Source organism: Manis javanica, chromosome 1 (assembly GCF_040802235.1).
Source record: "Manis javanica isolate MJ-LG chromosome 1, MJ_LKY, whole genome shotgun sequence".
NCBI lineage: Eukaryota > Metazoa > Chordata > Mammalia > Pholidota > Manidae > Manis > Manis javanica.
The window spans coordinates 197,213,394-197,237,548 of NC_133156.1; the positions used below are offsets into that span (position 1 = coordinate 197,213,394).

The 24,155-nt window shown below is 41.8% G+C and overlaps 2 protein-coding genes across 13 annotated transcripts in view; one reads left to right on the forward strand and one right to left on the reverse strand.

The window, feature by feature from the left end:
- RTN4 (reticulon 4) overlaps positions 1-3,444 on the forward strand; it is a 63,900-nt gene extending 60,456 nt beyond the window's left edge. For all 4 annotated transcript variants that reach the window (XM_036991098.2, XM_036991099.2, XM_036991100.2 and 1 more), the window contains 4 exons: positions 1,226-1,295; positions 1,805-1,851; positions 2,056-2,114; positions 2,507-3,444. In XM_036991098.2, the coding sequence (XP_036846993.2) occupies positions 1,226-1,295; positions 1,805-1,851; positions 2,056-2,114; positions 2,507-2,549 (219 nt within the window). In that variant the 3' untranslated portion in view covers positions 2,550-3,444. The remainder of the gene's footprint in view (positions 1-1,225; positions 1,296-1,804; positions 1,852-2,055; positions 2,115-2,506) is intronic.
- EML6 (EMAP like 6) overlaps positions 1-24,155 on the reverse strand; it is a 309,966-nt gene that overhangs the window by 24,888 nt on the left and 260,923 nt on the right. For 3 of the 9 annotated variants that reach the window (XM_073213154.1, XM_073213163.1, XM_073213160.1), the window contains 10 exons: positions 15,861-16,069; positions 14,905-15,062; positions 13,830-13,944; positions 12,158-12,346; positions 10,665-10,837; positions 10,077-10,239; positions 8,441-8,544; positions 7,593-7,746; positions 7,124-7,224; positions 3,562-5,487 (listed from right to left, as the gene is read on the reverse strand). In XM_073213154.1, coding sequence (XP_073069255.1) covers positions 5,463-5,487; positions 7,124-7,224; positions 7,593-7,746; positions 8,441-8,544; positions 10,077-10,239; positions 10,665-10,837; positions 12,158-12,346; positions 13,830-13,944; positions 14,905-15,062; positions 15,861-16,069 — 1,391 coding nt within the window. In that variant the 3' untranslated portion in view covers positions 3,562-5,462. Of the gene's footprint in view, positions 1-3,561; positions 5,488-7,123; positions 7,225-7,592; positions 7,747-8,440; positions 8,545-10,076; positions 10,240-10,664; positions 10,838-12,157; positions 12,347-13,829; positions 13,945-14,904; positions 15,063-15,860; positions 16,070-24,155 lie in introns of those variants that run through there. The other 6 variants (XR_012121246.1, XR_012121243.1, XR_012121255.1 and 3 more) reach the window with 6 other exon arrangements.

The following is a 24,155-nucleotide window of genomic DNA, read 5'->3' on the forward strand; positions in this document are numbered from 1 at the left end:
AGCTACCAAGTAGGGCAAAGCAATTGCAAGACACTCAAAAGCTTTTTATAGTAAGTAAAGGAATTGCTGATGATGAATATTTAATAAGATTCAGGCTGACTTTGTGTTTATAAGTCTTCAAGAACTGCTTCGAACATATCACTGAGTCTTTGTGTACTATGTGATGTTCCCAAGTTTTAGAATTGGAGGAAAAGTTTGAAATCCTCTTGTCTAGCCATTCATGAATAAACTAAAGTATGGAGAGGAAATAATGGAATTCTTGAAATCACTTTTAGAAGCCATACCTTTTCCAAACTGCCGTATTTGGTGATTAAAAACAATAATCCCAGATTGTGAGATCAGGATTGCTCAAGTAGTAGTTTAGTCAATTCACTGCAGTCCCTGGAGGGATGGTGAGATCTGATCTCAGGCAGGTTATGGAATTTCTGTACTCTTCAGTGTCTGCACTGTACTGGTGGCAACAGTACCTATCTTATAAACTTGTTCAGAGGAATGAGTTTATATTTGTAAAGCATTTAAAACAGTGTCCAATACTAATATAACAAGAACTATATTAGTGTTTATTAAATATGTAAAGGAGACAGTGGCTAGAACAGTAATAATGGTCAGCTTTATTAATAGGTATGAAAGTTTGAGGTGCCTTATTCCCAGGGCTAACTCTGGCTATTAAAACATGTCACTGGGAAGACAGCACCTCTAATCCCTAATAAAATGCCAGAGGTGGTATTTTTGGTATCTGCACCTAGTCTCACCAATAATGCACTCCCTGCCCCATTATTGCTTATTCAGGTGTCCGGGATTTTAATGTCTTAATTATTTAGCTCAAGTGGATCTTCAAGCACTTAACTTGTTAGTACTCTGAAATCAGTTTTAATAGCTAATTCTCATAATGCCTTTTTCAGTCTCCCCTTTTAAAAGCTAAGTGCTGTATTAGAGCTGGAGGGATAAGGTGTACCTTTGGCATGTTTCTGATCTCAGAGAAAAGAGATTCAACTACTTGGTGATGTAGTCCACGGAAAGTGAATCAAATCTGTTGTTTTAACTAGGATTCTATAGTTCTGAAGTGAGCCTGGTGACATAGAAATGTAATGTCCATATTACCTTACCAAGTCTCCAAAGAGTGTGCCTGTGGTAGGTTGGCATTTAGAAGGGATGCTTTTATTTCAAAGCTTACAAAACTTTACTTGAATTTCGTCTTTAATAGGCTAATGTTATTTTCTTACAGTTTGCAGTGTTGATGTGGGTCTTTACCTATGTTGGTGCCTTGTTCAATGGGCTGACACTACTAATTCTGGGTAAGTATGTCTACAAAACCATTGTAAAGAAAAACTGCAGGAAGAAGATCATGGGCAGGGAGCTGAGAGACACTGTAATGGAGAATAGTCTTATACTGTAGGAAAAATACAAGATGTATGTTTGAGGTTGTGATCACTTTGAATAAACTGCTGACACTGTTCACTGAAAGCTACTTCAGTTCCTGAAGACTGCTCCAGCTGACAGTGATGAACCAGATCAAGCGCGACCTTATCTGATGGTGCAGTTGTAAACTGAGTGAACCAGAGATGCCTGTATTTTATGAAAGCTGGGTGATTTGAAGCCAGAAATGGTTCCTGCAGCCTTCCTTGGTTAATTCATTGTTCTGCAGTATCTCCCACCAGCATGTGCATTAAGGAGATGTGTGTATTTATTCATTCATTAGGAACATTGCCTGGCTATCTAAATAGTGTTGCCAGTTTGATAGCTTTTTAGTGTTTATTCCACATCATACCAGTCTACTCTAAAGGTTGTGTATTTCCTTTTTCAGCTCTGATTTCACTCTTCAGCATTCCTGTTATTTATGAACGACATCAGGTAATTTCTTAACTGCAGAATTCAGAATACAGAGCTCATTGTACAATGTGGAACTTAGATGTACCAGTGCCAGTTTCCAAAGCTTTATAAATATGAGAAATGTGGTGGGATTGTAAGCCTTTGGTTTGTGGGAACATCTTAATGGTTAGTGAGATTCTTTAGCAATGGTAATTTTCTAGTAACTCCTTTATACCTCTCTTTCAGGCACAGATAGACCATTATCTAGGACTTGTAAACAAGAATGTTAAAGATGCTATGGCTAAGTAAGTATTTAGAATCTGCAACAACTTCTACTAAGGATAAGGTCTACTGTACTTTGAGAGCAGTGCAGTATTTTCATCTTATTGGCACGATGACTAGCAAAGCTCAGACCGTAAGTGTGACAGAGTTGCCGAAAGATATTTTTTCTAACATTTGGATCATTGATTTCTGTATGTGTATTTAAGGCTTTGTTTAAATCTAATTCATGAGGCAAAATTCTAGCTTGTAGTATGACAGCCTTAGGAGTTCATTTCTTGTATAAGCTGAGCAATACACAAATAGTAGTTTAAGTAGCAGAAAACTACTTTTCTGTAAAGTAATAACTTATTCTGTAAAGAATAATTCTTTAAAAATATTTACATTGACCTTTTTTTTCCCTCCTTTTCATTTGTAGAATCCAAGCGAAAATCCCTGGATTAAAGCGCAAAGCTGAATGAAAAAGCCCAAAATAATTATCTTTAAAGGGGATATTCATTTGATTACATGGGGGAGGGTCAGGGAAAAATGAAACCTTGACATTGCAGGGCAGTTTCACAGATCTTTATTTTTAGCAATGCAGTGTCTGAGGAAAAATTACCTGTCTTGACTGCCATGTGTTGTTCATCATCTTAAGTATCGTAAGCTGCTATGTATGGACTTAATCATATTTGTCTTTCCTACATGAGGCACTGGTGAATAAAAAAGATCTGAGAAAGCCGTGTATTGACTTTGGTGCAGGTAGTCTTGCTGTATTTTGGGACTTGCGAAGTGGAACTGAAAACCCTTTTCACAGTTGGTGTACTGTGTATGGTCTGTGTAGATTGATGCAGATTCTCTGAAATGAAATGTTTAGACGAGGTCATACCACTAAAGTGGGAGCAAAAAGCTTGCTTTTCTGGTATGTTCTAAGGTATATTGTGAATTTTACTGTTATATTAATTGCCAATATAATATAGATTATATGTATAGTGTTTCACAAAGCTTAGACCTTTACCTTCCAGCTGCCCCACAGTGCTTGATATTTCAGTCGTTGGTATACATGTGTAGTTTCGAAGCACATAAGCTAGAAAAAGTATTTCTAGGAGCACTACCATCTGTTCTCAACATGAAACAATGTCATGCACATAGAACTCGTTGTTCAACTTCATTGCACAGACTTACTGTAGTTAATTTTGTCACAAACTCAATCTATGGACTGAATCTAATGCTTCCAAAAACGTTTGCAAATATCAAACATTGTTATGTAAGATTATCTGATTTATACAATTGTGGTTTAAGTTGTACTGAACTAAATGTGTGGAATGCATTGTGAACTGTAAAAGCAAAGTATCAATAAAGCTTATAGACTTAAAATATGTTTGGTATTTTGGTTTCATCAAACTGCTGCAGATGGATACACAAACGGTAGACTTTGCTTCAACCAGTGAGTGGTCACTTACTTACAGAAAGGCTTTCAGCTCACAGTGCAGCTATCCTTACATAATCAAATTTATTTGACACATACCAAAATGTTTTTAAATTATATATTCTTTGAAAATAAATTCATGCACCAATATTTTAACATAGTAGACTATTTTAACATAGTAGAATACAGTGTAAGATTTATGAACATAAAATCATACCATATAAATGTTTACAAATAAGATTTAAGAAGTTTTCTGGACACAGACTATTGCTCTTTAAATATAATTGTACATATCATTGATCAATTTGTTCTTCCACGTGGTTATTTCAATGCAAGATCCAATTATGAAAGGTCTGTGGTATAGTAGAGGCAGACATGGTTATCACTCAGCATCACCAGTCACATGATACAGAAAACAATCAGGACTGAGTAGGGACTCTAACTGGGGGCTCAACCTATCAATCAGTGGATTGATGTAAGGCATTAATAATTTGGCATATAAAAATAGTTCAGTGAGTGATTTAATCCATTTAGAATGCTGAAGCACTTCTGTGGTAAATGTTAATCTATTTAGATGAAACTGCATTTCACCTTTTCTCTAAACTGACAACTGCAAATAGCCAGTAACTCAAGATCCAGAATTCTAGTTTACTGACCGGAAGGACTAATTGGTATGTACATGCCCAGAGTAACCAGTCCCTCACGGGCGTTCCTTGCAGTGTGTGCCGTCAGCCCCTCCTGCAGCCAGTGGGAGGCCAAGTGTGAAGTATGACTGAGGTGGGTTAGGGATGTCTTCCCGTTAATATTTTCCAAGTCATATTCTGTCATCCAACCAACTCCAAGGGACTCTAAGCTAGATATTTTGTTTGAGCTTGATTTACCAAATACTGCTTGGGCTTAGAAATTTATATTGCAGAGACATTTAAATCCAGGCTTCACCTATATATTTCACCTGAAGCAAATCAGTGGGTCAAGTCAACCCCATTCTGGGAGTGGTAAACTCAGTTACAGCCTCTTCTCACCTCACTGATTACCATTTTAGAACAAGATAAATCAGCCTATTTGAACCCACTTGAATTTTTATTTTTTGTTTCTACTTTGTAGCAGTAGAGGTTTATTTGAATTTTATTTTTTGGATTTTGTGAGTTTGGCACTGAATACAATGAAAACCCATCCTATACCCTCCCTCCTGAATTGACATTTCTTTGCTGCTCACCTTCCTATAACCACTATTTCCTAAGTAGGTAACTGATGTCTTTCATTTAGGAAGCCTTGACATGAACACATGACATAGGTGACAGACCAGGAATCTGCTGAGGGTCCTGTAGCCCTCCTCAGTTTTGCAGTTTTAGCACCATATGCAGAAAGGAGATAATTTGTGGGAGGTGAGACAGCAGCCCACACAACTGGAAACTTTCAAAGGCACTTAATGGATATAAAACTCTGCAAATGAAATATTAAAAAATTAAGTTTCTCAACTTGTTTATACATGGCTCATTTGGTTTGAAAGCTAAATGTGGAGAACAGAGGCTATCGATATTTCTGGTACTTCAGTGCATCTAACTTAAGCTGTCTTGTTCCAACTAATTTGTAAAAATGAACGTTTTTAAAGTATATAGAAACATAATAGTAAAACTTAATCTTTGTAGAAGGTTTGATGCAAACTCAAAGCTACATATTGATTGGTAAGGGTAACCAAGGCTTTAAATTTTGTTAGTGGGCTACATTATTGGATAGGATTTTTTTGTCAATGTACTTAGGTGTAGTCTCAGGAACAGAGGCAAGCAGCCTTAACATTTGAGAACTGACCTTCCTTCTTGGCATCACAGTTTTGGAGATCGCAGAGTGGGGGCACTCATACCCCTTCAGTGTGTTGCCCATGGCGGGTGGTGAGGAGGTGCCCCGTCACTGCCTCTGCGTTGCTGGGTGGTGGCAGCATCAGCAAAAAACGACGAGGTTTCCAGCATTATAGACATCGCCACACAAATACACTGAAAAGGCAGATGGAACAGTCATTTTGCGTGGCTGGACACCATCATACTTCCGTTAAGCGACCAAACTAAACAATCTTGTCAAGTGCTCCATTTTCGAGTTGAAGTGATAACAGTGGACATTTCAGTTTCTATTTAAAACAGGAAACCAAGGATCTTGCCACTAATTAAAGATCTATTTGTTTTAAAAAGGTCTGTGTTTTATGTTTGGCTCTTTCAGCAGCCTGAGCATCTGCTGAGCATGAGGACCTGGGCAGTGTGACTTCACACTCTCGTTACTATTGAAAGGCTTTATCAACTCCACTTGAGCCGGAGAGCCTGTTCTAGTGCTTGGCACAAAGCCAGGAGTCACAGTGGGCTCCCATGGCTGCAGAGGCCTAGGGGTCCCACATTGTCAGTGTCACTTCTAAGCCTTTTATGACCAGTTCACTTAGGTCTCTAATTGCTAGCTTGTTCACACTTTGGTGCAATTCAAATGGTGTTTCTCCTTCACATGGAGCTGCTGTCAATACTATCTCAAGGGTTCTAAGTGCCAGCAGCAGTTGGCACAGCAGACAGGAGATGGGTGCTCCTGGGCAGGTCGTCAGAAAGCATCTTTTGGGGCCATTTTCCTCCCAGTGCTTTTGGGTAGAAAGTGGGTTGAAACTGTCTACGGGTGCCTCTTCCACAGCCTTCTTCACACCACTAAAAAATAACAGGAAAGCATGCATTTCTGCTTCATTCTTCAGAGTTTTACTTTATCCCCTAAGAGTTTCTGGACTGAACAGAAACTTGTATTCATGTTGCCATAAAGCCCTTCAACTACATTAGATGTGAAGAAGCTAAGTGATTAGGCTGTCCTGGTCCTCCACAATCCAAGTAAGAAATGCCCTTGGTGGAGGGATGGAAGAAAGCTGCCTTCTTAGAAATGATAAGAGGCTGGTGGTATCCCTGGAGCAGGCTGCCAGGGATCCTTCCAAAACAATGGGAGGCCAGTCCTGCCTCATGTGGAACACATGCCAATTTCACACTGAGCAGCAGTTAAGGTCAAAAGCAGCCAAGGCTCAGGAGCCCAAATAGCTGGTTGAGGTTCTCCAACTACTAACACTGGGCCTAATGGCTTCACTCCTCATCTAATGTGTAAATTTGGGTAACTCTTGCCCTGCTTGTTTGTCAGGGTGACTGAGACTCAATATTATTTTTTATACCTTTCTTGGCTGTGGATTGATCATCCATCTTAAGAACTCTAGTGATCAATTGGAAGTTAGGAGTTAAAAGACCTATGGATCAAGGTCATTCTGATGCCCTGATTAAATGCAATGATGCCATGGGCTGTCCAAGAGCTCCTACTGCAGTCAGCCATCATGAGTCACCTACCTGTGCCTCCAACCAGCCCAGCTCTGAGCAGTTACCACACGCCCTTGGCTTCTCCCCAATCCCAGGACAGCTCTAGTGGGGCACAGACCCCTGAAGATTTGGCCTGGGAGTCACCAGAGACTACCTTAACTTTGGGAAGACTTCTTCATTAGGATTCACTGAGTTTCCTGTTTATTATTCTCTCCCCATTCCCCTGGGAGAGGCCAGAATACCTGAGGTGGGGAGAAGAGGGAGTGAGGGCCAGGCCTGGGGAATTGGACCCAGATTAACTGGTTGGTACCTGCAGTCATCTCCTCCAGTGCTGACCACATACTTGTCATCATGAGAGAAACGGATATTTGTCACATGAGCTGAATGACCAAAGTATCGCTTATGTTTGGCCTGTGAGCAAAAGTAAATGGAGACAGTTATGGGACCTTGTTCCTCCCAGCAACTTACAGACTTGACTCTCTTCCCAGAACCTTCCTTCACTCATGGGATTCCCGTTTGATACAGACATCTCAGCCAGCCTTTCACTGCTTGCCCCACTTGCAGCCATTTTGTCCACCCTCTGCCCGCCCCCCCCCCCCCCCATTCTCCTGGCTACCAAGCCTTCTGCTTCAAAGGGAGATGAAATGGGTTGGTGTTCACCAAATCTCCACAGGTCTGGAACAAGATTCCCTGTGTTCTAGATGGCCATCTAGTCCTGCAGACTGCAGAAGAAGAGTGCCCGTAGGCAATGCAGGGAGGTTACTCAAAGGAAGACTCACGAATTTTTCTGTGCATGGAAACTCAAAGAGCTTCACCAGCCCAAAGTCATCTCCTGTGACAAGGTTCAGGCCAGCATGGGTCACACATGCACAGTTCACATCAGCCTTGTCTGCATTTCGTGGCCAGATGCCAATGACTTCGTCTCCCAGAATGCTGTTCCAACAGGAAAAAGTGTTAGGAGATGTGAGAGAAGACTTCCTGTAGGGAGGCAAACATCCTCTCCCTGGATACGGGGCACAGAGGGGTACTTTGTGTAACTCAGTGTGATTAAGTGGCTCTTCCAGCATGAAAGCATCTGTCCCCTCCCACTCTACACCTGCTCGAGCTGTAACTATTCTACTCTTAACACCAGTCCCTTTCACTTGCCACCTTTGATTCTGTTCCTCCTCTCTGTAGTCCTTTTGAGAATGTGTATATTTGGGAGTAGAGTGGGGGTGCCTTCAAGCTCACAGGTCGATGGTTTATTTTCCCGAGTCAGCAAGGCACTGCTTCTCACCCTGCTAACTGGCAGGTCAGCCCTCTCATTCCCTCCTGGTGACTGCAGGCTCAGAGTGCCCTGCACCAGGGCGCAGACAAGAGCTGGGAGATGGTTTCCCTTTGAACTTGTTGGCCAGGGCTGGGGACTTGTAGGATGAATTACACAAAATGAGAGACTTTGCATTTTAAAAGCCCAGGTCAGATCAAAGCCAGGGGCCCAAACTGGTACCAAGAAGCCTCCTGGCCCCACCCCCACAAAGCAAAGATAGCTCTGTCCCTGATCTTCTTCAGCCACACAAACTTGGGAGACTGAGCCTGGGACAAGAGACTCCCTTGTGACCTCTTCCTCAAGAGTGTCTTCTTCAGTCACCTTGTCCAGGAGGCCCACGTGATCTTCTCAATGACCATGGCTTCGGTTACCTGCTTTCCCAGGGGGACCTCATGCACCTGGCGCTTATAAGCTCCTGTTGACACCTGCAAGCAGAAGGGATCTATATCCACCAACTTTCTTTCCAGTCAAAAGGACTCCCATTTTGGTGTGCTGTTTCCTAGAATACAGCCCCACCTCTGCATCCCTAGGACTTTTCACTGAAGCCAAGTTCAGCTCCAGACTGCAAAGCCCATGGTCAGCCCATGGCAAAGTTCCCAGGAACAGCACATTTTTCCATCCATTTTCTATTTCCAAAGTCCCAAGACAGTGGCTCTCCAAGTGTGGTTCCTGACCAGCAGCATCACATCATCTGGAAACTTGTTTGAAATGCACATTCCTGGGCCCCACCCCATACCTACCAAATCAGAAACTCTGAGGGGCCCAGCAATCTGTTTTTTAACAAAACCTTCAGATGAGCCTGATGCTTGCTCCAGTTTGGGAATCCCTTCTTGGAGAACCAAGGCCCTATAGTACAGAGGTAAGGCAAGTGTTCTCATGGACAGCAGATAATATAGATGCTTACTGAAGCACCTGGGACCTGACCCTTGCTTCTCTGGGAATCTTCCAGGGAACCCTGACCACCTTCCAGAAAATGACTGCTGCCTTCATCTCCAGCCCCCTCTTCCCCTGCGGTACTCCTGGCCTAGGTTTCCCTGCTGTTCATGGAATAAGCTGAGATCGTTCCCACCTCAGGGCCTTCACACAGATGGCCTGGAACAATGTTCCTACCCCTCTTTGTTGGCTAACTCCTACATATCCTGCAGTCCTCAGCTTAAATATCACTTGTGTGGAGAGGAAATGAATCTAAATTCAGTGTCTTAAATGCTCCCTCAGCACCCTGCCCTTTTTGTTCTCAGCACATAAACACATAATCACAATTTGTAATTATATGTATATTTTGGAATTATCTGCTTAATGCTTGTTTCATCCATTATTACAGGGCAAGCTCCAGGAGACCAAGGCCTAGGCCAGACACATTTTGTTCATCCAAATGCCTAGAATAGTGCCTGTTCACCATTTGATGAATGAACGTGTCATCTCTCCCTTCACAATGCATATCCAATTCTAGGCCAGCTCTTAAATGCACAATATTTGTTCAGTGTGCAGGAGAAATCATTCTGTTTTCAGCTGGCTGCCTGCTCACTTGTCAGTTTGCTCAGGGACCCAGGGATGAGCTCTCACTTCAGGCCCTGTGTGAAGGGGCCACACTACCCAGGAGGATTTGGAATTGAAATGACTAAAGTATAAGAAGTGGCACATGCTTAGGTGCAGCCCCAGACAACTAGAAATTAGGAAGCTTTGGAGAGGAGGTGGTGAGAGGATTAAAGATGATTAGGGCTTATGCTTCCTGCTTTTCTTGCTGGAGGATATCTCTATTATTTTACGTTCTATTACTTCAACTTGCTTAAATACTCTAAGCTTCTGTTTCTTCATTTATAAAATAGGGGAAAAGTAATAGTACTTAAAGAGCTCCTGTGAAGAGTAAATTAGCACACAGCAAGCACTCAATATAAGCCATCGTTAATATTACTTATTATTATTGGTTGCCCCAGATACCAGTAAAGCTGGAACATACCTGGATGTATTTGCCATCTGCAGAAAAATCCATCTGAATGACAAAACTTGGGATATCTTTGCAGTAACCAATGCGATTCAGGCTTGTGCCCTGAGTGAGGTCATAGAAGTCAACTGTGTGTTCGGAAGAACCAACAGCTAAAAATCTGCTGTCTGGGCTGATTCTAGAAAAAGCAATCCAAGAGCGTGGCCCATGAGGAGGGCCCTCTGGGGCTGGTCAGGCATCAGGTCTGCTCTGGGGTGGGCCTCCCATGCTCAAGGACAATGAGATCTCTCTTCATGATTCACATACGGTTAGCTTCTCCTACATTCCATGGAATTCAACAATTTCTCTGGATGAAATCTCATGGAAGTATGCAGCCTTCTGTAGAATAGCATTTTACTAGCAGCCATTACCACACTCTTACAGAAATTAGGAAAGACATGTCTGAGAATTAATGTGGGAGAAGGTCTCCTTCCTTAGTTGGCTTGTTGAAAGGAGACACTCTCAGAACAGTGTTCTTCCTTCCAGCCACCGCCCTCTGGAAATGGGAACCCCTGGAAAGGAGACTGCCCGCCCTTCTCCCTGCCCAGACCACCTGCTGTGTACCTGATATCTTGAACAGCAGACTTCCGGTCTCGTTTTTTCCCCCAAACTTTCAGGCCGTTTACCAACAAGATGACAAATTCTCCATTCTTCATGCCAATGGCCACCATCTCCCCATCAGGGCTGTAGGCTGCACACCTGGCCGCATGGCCCAGGTTCACCTTGTTTAGCAGCTTCTACATTGACACAAAGTAGCATTGCCTGAGTGTTGGCCTCCTGAGCTGGCTTGCAGAGGACATCCTGCAGTAGGCCAGCACAGTTAGGCTGCCTGTGGTACCACTGCAGGCCTCCGAGCCTCCGGCTTCTTGCAGAAACCATTCCCTGAGTAGCCGCGGTGGGCAGGATGTTTGATTAGAGCAGCTTAGGAGACCACATGTTTAGAGCAAGTGTCAGTGCACTTTTTCTGTAAATGGTTTGGTAGAAAATATATTAGGTTTCAAGGTCTCTTGCACCACTCAGCTTTGCTGGTGTAGCACAAAAGGACAGAGACACTGCATGAACAAATGGGTCTGGCTCACTTTCTACAAACAGGCAGCAGGCCAGAAATAACCCTCCAGCCATAGGCTGCTACCTGTTGTTCAGGGGAAACAGATTGAGTTTTAGTATGTTAGTTCAAATCCTGGATCCTGGCTCTGTCACTGGTTGTGTTTGGTTAAGTTACTTCTCCTTTTCCCATTTGAAAAGAAGTGTTATTAATATTGGTCTTACAAGGTTGTAGTAAGGATTAATGGTGCCATATATATATATATATGAAGCATCAGGTATGTAGCAGGAATTCAATACATGATAGCTGTTGTTAATAAACATAATCATTATGAAAATTAACTTGAGTATAATACCCATACTTAGACTTTTGTATATCTGTTCTTTGATCTTTACACACAAAATATTTTATAATGAAACCAAGTATTTTAATTATTCAAACTTATTTTAATATCATATAAGGTTTAGTTACATTAATCTTTTTCCCTCCAGACCATTCCTTGCTGTTTTTTATTTTTACTGCAGATGAGGTGTATTTGTTTTAATTTTAAATTGCTCTTCCAAACTCCAAGAGAAACCTTGCTGGGATTTTGACTGAAATGTTCTACTTGGGAACATTTGACATTTTAAATCATTTTTAGTCTTCCCATCCAGGGAAGACATGATTTGTCTCTTTATTTTTTAGGTTTTGGGTTTCTTTTATGACAAGAGAATAATCATTCTCAATTACATTACTCCTATAAATATTTATATATGGATATATGTGTGTGTATATAAAATATTTATCCATTACTCTTATCCAAATATATGGTTAAACAGCTAAAGATACATGGACTGGGTGTGTGTGAATGGAACTTCTTTTGTTATTAGGCTTTCTAATTGAATTGCTGATCTGCAGCTGATCCCTTATGCAGCCCCAGCCGCATCTCTGGCTGGACTGCTTCTCACCCGGGGCTCCTAGTGCTGCAAGGCCCACCTGCAGACATCCAAGTCAGGCAGAGTCCGTCCCTCACCTTGTCAGCCAGGTCCCAGATGCGGGCTGTGCCATCGTTGCTGGCAGACATGAAGATGTCCTTGGAGGGGTGTGTGGCCAGGCCCCAGATCTCCCCCTCCATGTGTCCATCAATCAGGATGTTGGAAGCAGCATTTTTTTCACCAACTTCAATTATTTCTCCATCTTTGGTTCCCACTAAAATCTTTCCCTAAATTAATCAAAACACTATTAGGACAAAAATACTATATCATTCCACTTATGTGAAATACCTTGAATAATCACATTCCTAGAAACTTAAAGAAAGTAGAATGGTGGCTGCCAAGGATGGATGGGAAGGGGAAAGGGAAGTTATTGCTTAATAGCTACCAACCTTTAGTTCTACAAGATGAAAAATGTTCTGAGTGGATGGTGGTGACAGCTGTGCAACAAGTGAATATACTCAATGTCACTGAATTGTACACTTAAAAAATGGTTAAAATTGTAAATTTTGTTATCTCTATATTGCTAAAATTTAAAATAAAATAATTTTTAAAGACACTATTAGAACAATTTGGGAAAGTGTCTTTCCTGGCATTAGAATTAAAATAGGAAGAGCTGAGAGCTGCCTTGTTTTTAAGAAGTAAATCGCCCACCCTTAAGTGTCCCCCTCACTTTGCCTTTTCCTGATCAACCACCTTGTGTGAGAGCTTCAGCCCAGAGTTCTCCATCATCTGGTCTCTGCTAGAATATTCCAGTGACTGCAGGCTCATTACAAGCACGGCATCCGTCTCCTGATGACCCCCAGGTTCTGGGCCTAGCTCTACCTTCATCTCCACATGTCTAATTACCCCACCAGATGACTGTCATTTATCTATTTAAAAACAAGCCTTCCAATTTCAAATTATGTAGACTCCAAGTCAGGCTTGCCTTCTTTATGGAAAGCCTCTAGAAATCAAATTCTTAGACTGATATCAATACAAAAATATCAACCCAAGGTATTAAATAAAAGTTCTGGGATTGTTTCAAAGCACCTAAGAATCTCCAGGAGGATTAAGAAGAAGAAAAGAAAAGGGAAAACACACATCAAGACCCCACCCTGAGATTCTGATTCAGCAGCTCTGGGCAGAGCCTCAACATCCATATTAAAAAAAAAAAAAAGCAAAAAACAGGCAAAACCCCATACAACTCCAAAGTTGTTTTTGATATGTAACTCAGGTATGACTTGAAAACCAGTGCCTTTCAGCCAGACAGTTTGGTGGCTCTTATTCTCCCCTTTACCAGCTGTGCAACCTTGGGCATGGACAAATTATTTAATACGTCTGTGCCTATAAAAATATTATCTACAATAATAGTAGCTAACATCTACTGAATGTGACCATGTGCCAGGCATAATGAAAGGTACTGTGCATGTATAATGCATGTGATCTTCATGACCTGTGTGCTGGACACAGAAAGGTTAAGTAATACATTCAGGGTCACACAGCCAGTTCTACTGGGTGAGTCACAGTTTACAACCAGGTCTGACTTTACTAAGCTACCTCCCCACTGCAGTGTAAGTCACATCTTGAAGGCTTGTATTAATGATTCAAGAACCCAGCACAGTGAAAGTGTTGACTGGAAAAGTCCTGAACTAACTCTCACTTGCACCCATTCCCCCTTCTCAGCCCAGCCCCATGGGGGCAGCTCATGACAACCAGCCCAGCCACGCTCACTTTGCCGCGGCACACGGAGCGCACGCACTCAACCAGCTGCCCCGTCTCCAGCTGGAAGGCCCGGCAGCGCTTCATCTCCTGGTCCCACAGTTTTACGGCACCTCCTTCTTTGGTCCTAAAAGTGATCAAAAGGAACTTAGCATTTAGCCCTCTCCCTAAGACCTCCCCATGACCTCCACTCCCCATCTCCCTGTCATCTCACAAGGTCCCAGCCACCCGGGGCCCAGCAAGAGATTGTGGGTAAAATAGCAATATTTCCAGAATGTCTTGCCTGGCCTTAGTGCACCTCCATATCAATAGGTGTTTCCAAGGGGTGGAGAGAAGTAGTCCATCTCTATCAATAGGTAATCACAAGGGGTAACAAGGGCATATCTGGACTGGAGAGGTTGGGTGGGGTCCCTTTTTTTGCAGCCGGTTCACTAGAGACACTGGCGAGCAGAAGTGGATGACTGGTTGTATGCAATAAATGGGTTTCTCCTACTTTATTTCTCCCTTTGATTTCAGTTTCAAGGGTATTTTGCTCTGGGCTGGGAAGATATCCCCTGATCCCCTGAAATTATAGACCCTCCAGGTTGGTCCCTTCCCTAAACCCTGCTGATGAGCAATCATAACCCTTGAACTTGCAAGGTTTCTAGAATGCTTTCAAACCCCACTGTCATGGAAGGAAAGAGAATTATAATAAAAAAAAATCAAGGTATGTTTCTGTTAGATCAAACACTAAGAGACCTGTCTTTCCACTTCACTTCACATCTTCCCTGTCCCCGCTGGAACTTCACTCTCCTCTCCTCACTCCTTCCTCCCTCCTTCCCCCGAAGAGCTGCAGAGAGTAGCATCGATGACCAGCAGAATCACTCTGGTCTATTTAAGAATACCTCTCTGGTTTTTAAACCACCAGTAAGCCACCTCTCCTTCTCTGGGTTTCACTTCTGAAGGTTTTGACCTGAGGCCCTCTGGGAGAGATGGCTGACTGGTCTCCCTGATGCAGAAAAGACAGGAGAATGAAAATCTGTGCTTTCTCCAAGCTGTTTCTCCTCAGACAATTAAAAAAATTGTTCCCAGAAAAACTCGGGCTTACGGCCGCTCTTTGCCACCAGTCACTATGAGTCCATCCCGAAGGGTCGTGTACATTGTGAAGACGGGGCCTGTGTGAGCCTTGGCCACCAGCCGGATGAGGAAGTGGTCCTTCCACACGTAGACATCTCCATTGATGGCACCCGTGAAAGTGAGGTAGTTCTGTAAGCAAAGGTTCACCTTCCGTACAGGACACTCACTGTAGCTCTCAGGCAGGTGCCCTCCCAACCTCCTGCTCCTTTGTAACAGAGCCAGAACTCGAGAAGTGTAAATATGCACTCAAATCGACCTTCTGTGCTAAGACAAGGCTAAAGAATTGGTGGAAACCACAAAGCGTATATTAAGGAAATCACCTAGCTTTGAAATGCACTCCATCCAGTTAGTTTGGGGCATTTGACTTCCCCACTGAGTGCTGCTCGGCATTTAAATGAACTTCCTTTCTTTGAGGAGGCCCAGGGGACCCCAGGGGAAGGGGCAGGACATCTTCCTTCCTGGGCTCATCTCAAGGTGGAAGGACCCACCTGGAGGACAAGAGCCAGCTGGGTTCCGCCATGTGCCCTGGAGAATGTGCACTGGCTGAGGGCACCTTGCAGCCTACACGGGGTGCCAGCAGGCAGACTGTGGTGCCAGAGGTCCTCGAGGAAGGGGCAGGCTGTCCAGGGATAGTGACTGACTCAAGTTCAATGGGCTTGCAAGTCAGTCTGCCTCTGGAATAATGAGCCTCCTGCCCTGAATAAAGGGCCTACTTCTTCTGATTAATATCTTAGGGGAGAAAAGGGGAAAGAGTACAGTCCACTCACACATCTGCGCTAAAGAAAGGGAATCATGGTTACAAGTAAGCCAGTGAAGGAAATAATATGGAAGTGGTTTTTTTGTTTGCATCTTCTTGGCTATGGCCACCCCCAATGCCCATGCCCAGGGAACAGGGGTCTCTCTCAGGAAGTTTCTGCTGGAACTCACAGCACCGAAGGCCACGGAGAGCATCGTCTGCATCTTGGCTGCCTCCATGGACCCGATGACCCCTTTCTTGTAAAGCAGGGCACTGCCAGCCAGGGTCCAGAACTTCATATGTTTGACCCCAACAGACACAAACTGTGTGTCTGAGTCGGGCCGAAATTCCACCACAAATATGCGCTCCAGGTGACCCCCTCGGCTGGCAACCTTGGCACCTGTGTGGGTGAGAGTCTGGTGAGGTGGGCCTTCCAGCACCGCCAGGTCAGGCGTGGGACAGCACACAGGATGGCTCTCTGCCCAGGAAGACCCAGGGAAAGTGGCCCTGTTCTTCCTTCCTCAGCAGCCTGCCTCAAACACTATGCCCAAGGTAGGGGAGAGAGGGTGTCTGGGAAGTTCCCAGTGTGGCTGGTGTTGGTAGCATCACTGTCTCCCAACCCCCACAAGCCACATCCAGGCATCCATGAACACAGCTGGAAAGGATGACCAGGGAGGTGGAAGCTTCCAGATATAAAATAAGGGCAAAATGACTTAAGGACGTCCCCTATCTCACCCCCTCCAGTCTTTAGATTACCACAGAACTCCCTCCTACAGGAAGCTCAATGCCCCAGAATGTCATTGGAACATTGTATTCTTTCAGACAGTTTTAATTTTTCTCCAAGGTTGTTTTTATTTTCTTTAGGAAAAAAAAAGTTCCCTATACTCCTTTCATGGTTCTTAAGTTTAAAAACTTTACCTTTTGTATTTAATTACTAGTTTTTTCCTCAATCTCATTTATTTGTGTTTTCAATTTATTGCCTGAGTTCAATTTAACCTTTCTTAATCAAATCACAACTTAACCATTTATTCATAGAATGACTTTGGAAAAGTTATTTTAACCTCTTGATGCCACAGTTTCCTCTTCTGTAAATTGGGAGTAACAATAGTTCCCATTTTATGAAGTACTGTGAGGATTGAAAGAGTTGATGCAGGTGAAGTCCTTGATGTAGTAAGTGCTCTGTCAATGTTAAGTTTGTTTTTGTTTTCACTGTTTTAGCTCCTTTTAAAATTTCTTATCTAGCCTTTGAGCCTGTATTTTAACCCCATCTATTTTTATCTCATTGCTATTTCTCAGCCCTTGAGTTTTTAGCTTTTATCTTCTATTCTTTTCTTTCCATTTTCTTCTTAACCTTAATGCTTTGGTTCCAATTTCCTGTTACTCACCTCCTGTCCCTATATTATTTACTCACACACATTTTTTTCTTTCCTCTTCTTCATCACTTACATTTATTCATTTTTAAATGGCTTTCTAGTGGAGTAATGGTGGGCTCTTAATGTAGCTGGGCCTACAGCCAGCCCTCAGACTCTCCCTCCTGGACTCCCTTCCCAGGAATGGCTATGGAGACCCACAGGGTACCTCTGACAGTAGTACATTTTTCTCTGCATGCTTGACTAACTAGAATAGATATCTCACTATCTAGGGCTCAGAGGTTTTAAAACCAATGTCCCCAAGGATACCATAAACCAACTTTAAAAACAACACACTGGGATTGGCTTAAAGATGGCAGCATGAGAAGTGAGACAGAAACCTCCTCTCAAAACCACATATAATAAGAAAATATAGCAAATACAATGAATCCTGACAGGGCAACCAGAAAGAACATTGCAAGACTACCTACATCTGGGGAAAAGAGAAGGACTCATGGAAAAGTTAAGTAGCAAAACTGCAATCCAGTGGGACCCAAGCGCTCCCCTCACCCCAGCTCACCCGTGGGAGAAAGAGAAATGGAGCAGGGAGGGATCAGAAGCCTAGAACTTATGAACACCCAGTCCTGGAAATTTGCTCTGGGAGCATGAACCGACATTACATGGTGCTCTGGAGATTAGTGGGTTTGGAAAGCAAAGACAGGTGGAATACTTGGAGAAACTGAGATTCCACCTGCTTGTGGAAAAGAGGTATGCACAAATGGTCACTCTGGGACAGAAGAAAGGTGGGTACTTTGAAAGACTTCCCCAAAACAAGAGGGCTGCTACAGGGACAAGGATTACATAGAGCTTGCTACTCAGGTGAAAGGACAGGTGGACAAAATCATCACAGTGCACTCAGCCCAGCAGGTTGGAAGCTCTCAGGAGCTTCAGGTTTTCTACCCTCCTGGCTAGCAATGCAGTGCCAAGGTCCCACACTGTGATAGGCAGCCTGCCGCTCCTTCCTCCCAACCAGCACCACTTCACAAACCTGCTGCCCCGCCATCATGCCAGGCCAGCAGGAGGGGCAGCCACACCTTTGGCAGCTACAGGGACATAATGAAAAGGCTCCTCCATGTGTGCTCAGCCCACAGGCCCTGACAGTGGAGGCAGGCACTGCAGCTGGGAAGCAGGAAAGAGCTCTTTCCTCCTCGCAGGCACTGGTGCCACATGAGTGCAAGCTCCGCCATCACTCTAGGTGTTGGGCAGCTCAAGAGAGCAGAGCTTCTGGGCACTAGAGGGAGCTGCCTACACAAAGCTATTATTCCATATTTCAGCCTGCAATGGCAATAAGTACATATTTATAGATAATCACCCAAAATGTAAATGGACTGAATGCACCAATCAAGACATAGAGTTACTGAATGGATAACAAGACACATCTATATGTTGCCTACAAGAGACTCACTTGAAACCCAAGACATACACAGACTAAAGGTGAAGGCATGGAAAAAGATATTCATGGAAATAATACGGAGAAAAAGGCAGGAGTTGCAGTACTTATATCAGACAAAACAGAATTCAAAACAAAGAAAGTAAAAGAGACAAAGAAGGATATTACATAATGATAAAGGGGTCAGTCCAGCAAGAGGATATAAATATATAAGCATCCAACACAGGGGCACCTACATATGTGAAACAAATACTAACAGAATTAAAGGGAGAAATAGAATGCAATGCACTCATTTTAGGAGACTTCAACACACCACTCACTCTAAAGGACAGATTAAACATACAGAAAATAAGTAAGGAGACAGAGGTACTGAACAACACATTAGAACAGATGGACCTAACAGATATCTACAGAACACTCCACCCAAAAGTAGCAGAATACACATTCTTCTGAAGTGCACATGGAACATTTTCAAGAATAGATCATATACCAGGCCACAAAAAGCCTCAGTAAATTCAGAGGGATTGAAATGGTACCAACCAGCTACTCAGACCACAAAGGTATGAAATTAGAAATAAATTAGGGAAAAAAAAAACTAAAAAGCCCACAAACACATGAAGGCTTAACAACATGTTCCTAAATAATCAATGGATCAATGACCAAATAAAAACAGTGATCAAGCCTCCAATAGGTTCTTCACAATGGTATAAAGGTCATATAAAAGTGTGGGCAAAGGGTTTGTTTGTGTTTATACAGAGGATCAAAGCCTAATTTGGCTACCCAGAAAATGAATTAAGATACGATGTGAAGAAGAACTTCCAATATCAACATCCTCTGGAAGAGTCATTCCAGAAGATGATCATCAAAAAACTTCAACAAAGATCCTGGTGCTGTTGCAGTTGTAGCTGCATTCATCCCACCAGTTCCTGGACTTGTCATTGGAATGAAGAAGGAGATATCTAAGCTGGCCTGTGCATACAGTAAAACAAATTTGACTGGATTTATATTGTCGGAACTCAACCAAGAATTAGGAGAAGTGCAAGTTGCAGCACTCCAAAATCATGCGACTATAGACTATCTACTGTTAAAAGAACATATGGGATGTGAACAGTTCCCAGGAATGGGTTGTTTTAATTTGTCTTATTTTTCTCAAACTATTCAAATTCAGTTAGACAATATCCATCATATTATTGATAAGTTTTCACAAATGCCTAGGGTACCTAACTGGTTTTCTTGGTTTCACTGGATATGGCTAGTAATTGTAGGTCTGCTTTTGTTATGTAGCTGTATTCCTATTATATTAATGTGTGTATGCAATGTAATTAGTAGTTTAAAACATATACATGCTTACGTTACTCTACAAGAAGATATGTCAAAGAAATAATCAATCTTCCCATGTTTTCTTCCGTCTGCTACTTCTATAGCTTTTCTTCTTCCTTCCTAATTGTAACCCTTTAGTATAATTCATGCCTCATATCGAAAATTACCAAGTATCATAATTCTTCCAAGTGGTAAAGATACCTCAAGACAAATGCTGGGCATAGAAGCCACAGGGCATAAATCTGCAAAGAAGTAAAAAGCTAACCTTTTCAAATAATATTGCTTCTCTCCCACTTACCAACTTTACATCTCCCTGTATGGCCCCAGAAGATGACTGGTTAGCCAGAGACAGGTAAGATTCCTCAAGGGAGGAACAACCTAAGACAGGCACAGTCGCAGGGGGGCCATCAGGTGAGAAATTGGGGATCAACAGAGGTGAGGCTTAGAACCTCACCCCCCCTGTTTTGAGAGAAATCTTCTGCATCCATTGATGTTTTGTTGCCCTTGTCTAGCTTGGATTAATACTTAGTCTATAGGCACAGACCTGATCATCTACATTTGCCCTCTTACAGCACTAAATTATGTTTTCTACCTTTATCTTGCATCTACCTACCACTTCAGCATTTTATTGTTTTTAAAAAAAATAATAATAATAAGGGAGAAATGTGGGATTCACATATAAATCAAGTATAAAAATCAAACGAATAATCATATCTGACTTGATTGTTTGTAGTTCATGATGCGTGATCAAAACTGAAAGTTTCTGTGATATGACTTCCCTTGCACTGTTCACCATGTAAGAACTTATTCACTATGTAAGAACTTGTTCACCATGCAAGAACTTGTTTGTTATGCTTCAGAAGATTGGAGACTGTTGAGAATTAAGCTTGGGGTTGATTAATGATTGTGCATTGAGTCACCTATACAGAATTTTATTGTTGTTAACAACCATTTGATCAATAAATATGAGAGATGCCCTCTCAAAAAGAAAAAAAACAGTGATCAAGCAATATATGGAGACAAATAAAAACAATAACTCAACACCACAAAATCTGTAGGATGCAGCAAAGTTCCATGTTCAGAGGGAAGTATAGAGTAATACAGGCTTATCTCAAGAAAGAAAACCAATCCCAAATGAACAATGAAAACTCATGATTAATGAAACTAGAAAAAGAAGAACAAATGAGGCCCAAAGTCAGTAGAAGGAGGGACATAATAAAGATCACAGCATAAATAAATAAAATCAAAAAGAGCAAAACATAGAAAGAATAAATGAAACCAGGAACTAGTTCTTCAAGAAAATAAACAAAATAGATAAACCCCTAGGAAGACTTACCAACAAAAAAAGAAAGTGTAGACACATAAACAGAATCTGAAGTGAGAAAGAAAAAATCACTATGGACACCACAGAAATACATAGAATACTATGAAAATTATATGCTAACAAATTGGATAATCTAGCAGAAATGGACAACTTTCCAGAAAAATGCAACCTTTCAAGGCTGACTCAGGAAGAAACAGAAAATCTGAACAGACCAATTACCAGCAATGAAATTGAACAGGTAATCAAAAACTACCTAAGAACAAAACCCTCATATGGCTTCACTGCTGAATTTTATCAACCATTTGGTGAAGACCTAATACCCATCCTCCTTAAAGTTTTCCAAAAAGTAGAAAAGGAGGGAATACTCCCAAATGGATTCTGTGAGGCCAGCATCACTCTAATACCAAAACCAGGCAAAAAACACCACAGAAAAAGAAAATTACAGACCAATATCCCTGAAGAATGTAGATGCAAAAATATTCAACAAAATATTAGCAAACCAAATTCAAAAATAGATCAAAAAGATCATCCATCATGATCAAGTAGGATTTATTCCAGGGATGCAAGGATGGTACAATATTTGAAAATCCATCAACATCATACACCACATCAACAAAAATAAGGACAAAAACCACATGATCATCTCAATAGATGCTGAAAATGCATTTGACAAAATTCAACATCCATTTGTGATAAAAACCCTCAACAAAATGGGTATAGAGGGCAAGTACCTCAACATAATAAAGGCCTTATATGACAAACCCCAGCCAACGTCATACTTAACAGCAAAAAGATGAAAGCTTTTATTTTGAGATCAGGAACAAGACAAGGATACCCACTATCCACACTTTTATTCAACATAGTTCTGGGGGTCCTAGGTGTCCTAGCTATGGCAATCAGACAACACAAAGAAATAGAAGGCATCCAGATTGGTAAGGAAGAAGTTAAATTGTCACTCTTTGCAGATGACATCATATTGTACGTAAAAAACCCTAAAGAATCCATCCCCAAACTACTAGAACTAATAACTGATTTCAGCAAAGTTGAAGGATATAAAATTAATACACAGAAATCTGTTGCATTCCTATATACTAATGATGAACTAGCAGACATAGAAATCAGGAAAACAAGTCCATTCACAATAGCATTAAAGGAATAAAATATCTAGGAGTAAACCTAACCAAGGAGGTAAAAGACCTATACCCTGAAAATTATAGGACACTCATGAGAGAAATTAAATAAGACACCAAAAAATGGAAATACATCCCATGCTCATGGGTAGGAAGAATTAATATTGTCAAAATGGCATCCTGCTTAAAGCAATCTACAGAATCAATGCAATCCCTATCAAAATACCAACGGCATTCTTTAACCAACTAGAACAAATAGTTCTAAAATTTATATGGAACCACAGAAGATCCTGAAGAGCCAAAGCAATCCTGAGAAGGAAGAATAAAGCTAGGGGTACTATGCTCCCCAACTTCAAGCTCTACTTCAAAGCCACAGTAATCAAGACAATCTGGTACTGGCACAAGAACAGAGCCATAGATCAATGGAACAAAATAGAGAGCCCAGATATAAACCCAAGCATATGTGGCCAATTAATATACGATAAAGGAGCCATGGATATACAATGGGGAAATGACAGCCTCTTCAACAGTGGTGTTGGCAAAACTGGACAGCTACATGCAAGAGAATGAAACTGGATTATTGTCTAACTCCATAACAGAAAAGTAAACTTGAAATGGATCAAAGAACTGAATGTACAACATGAAACCATAAAACTCTTAGAGGAAAACATAGGCAAAAATCACTTGAATATAAACATTAGCAACTTTTTTCTGAACACATCTCCTCAGGCAAGGGAACCAAAAGCAAAAAGGATAAAATGAGACAATATCAAACTAATTCTGTACAGCAAAAAACACCATTAGTAGAACAAAAAGGCACCCTACAGTATGGGAGAATATATTCATAAACAACATATCCAATAAGGGGTTAACATCCAAAATATATAAAGAACTCATATGGCTCAACACACAAAAAGCAAATAATCCAATTAAAAAATGGGCAGAGGATCTGAACAGACATTTCTCCGAAAAAGGAATTCAGATGGCCAACAGGCACATGAAAAGATGCTCCATATAGCTAATCATCAGAGAAATGTAAATTAAAACCACAATGAGATATCACCTCACACCAGTAAGGATGGCCAACATCCAAAAGACAAACAACAACAAATGTTGGCGAGGATGTGAAGAAAGGGGAACCCTCCTACACTGTTGCTGGGAATGTAAATTAGTTCAACCATTGTGGAAAGCAATATGGAGGTTCCTCAAAAGACTATAAAAATAGAAATACCATTTGACCCATGAATTCCACTCCTAGGAATTTACCCAAAGAAAACACGATCCCAGACTTAAAAAGACATATGCACCCCTATGTTTATTGCAGCACTATTTACGATAGCCAAGATATGGAAGCAACCTAAGTGTCCATCAACAGATGAATGGGTAAAGAAGAGGTCATACATATACAAAGTGGAATATTATTTAGCCATAAGAAGAAAACAAATCCTACTATTTGCAACAACATGGATGGAGCTAGAGGGTATTATGCTCAGTGAAACAAGCCAGGTGGAGAAAGACAAGTACCAAATGATTTCCCTCATTTGTGGAGTATAACTACAAAGCAAAACTGAAGGAACAAAACAGCAGCAGACTCACAGAACCCAAGAAGGGACTAGCGGTTATTAAAGGGGAGGGGTATGGGAGGATGCATGGGACTGGGGGAGAAGGAGATTAAGGGGCATTATGTTTGGCACACATGGTGTGAGGGGTTCACGGGGAAGACAGTATAGTGCAGAGAAGACAAGTAGTGACTCTGGCATGTTGCTATGCTGATGGACAGGGACTGCAGTGGGGTGTGGCGGGGACTCTATAATATGGGTTATTGTAGTGACCACAGTGTTGCTCATGTGAAACCTTCATAAGGTTACCAATCAATGATAGCTTAATTAAAAAGAAAAAACAGACTGAGAAAT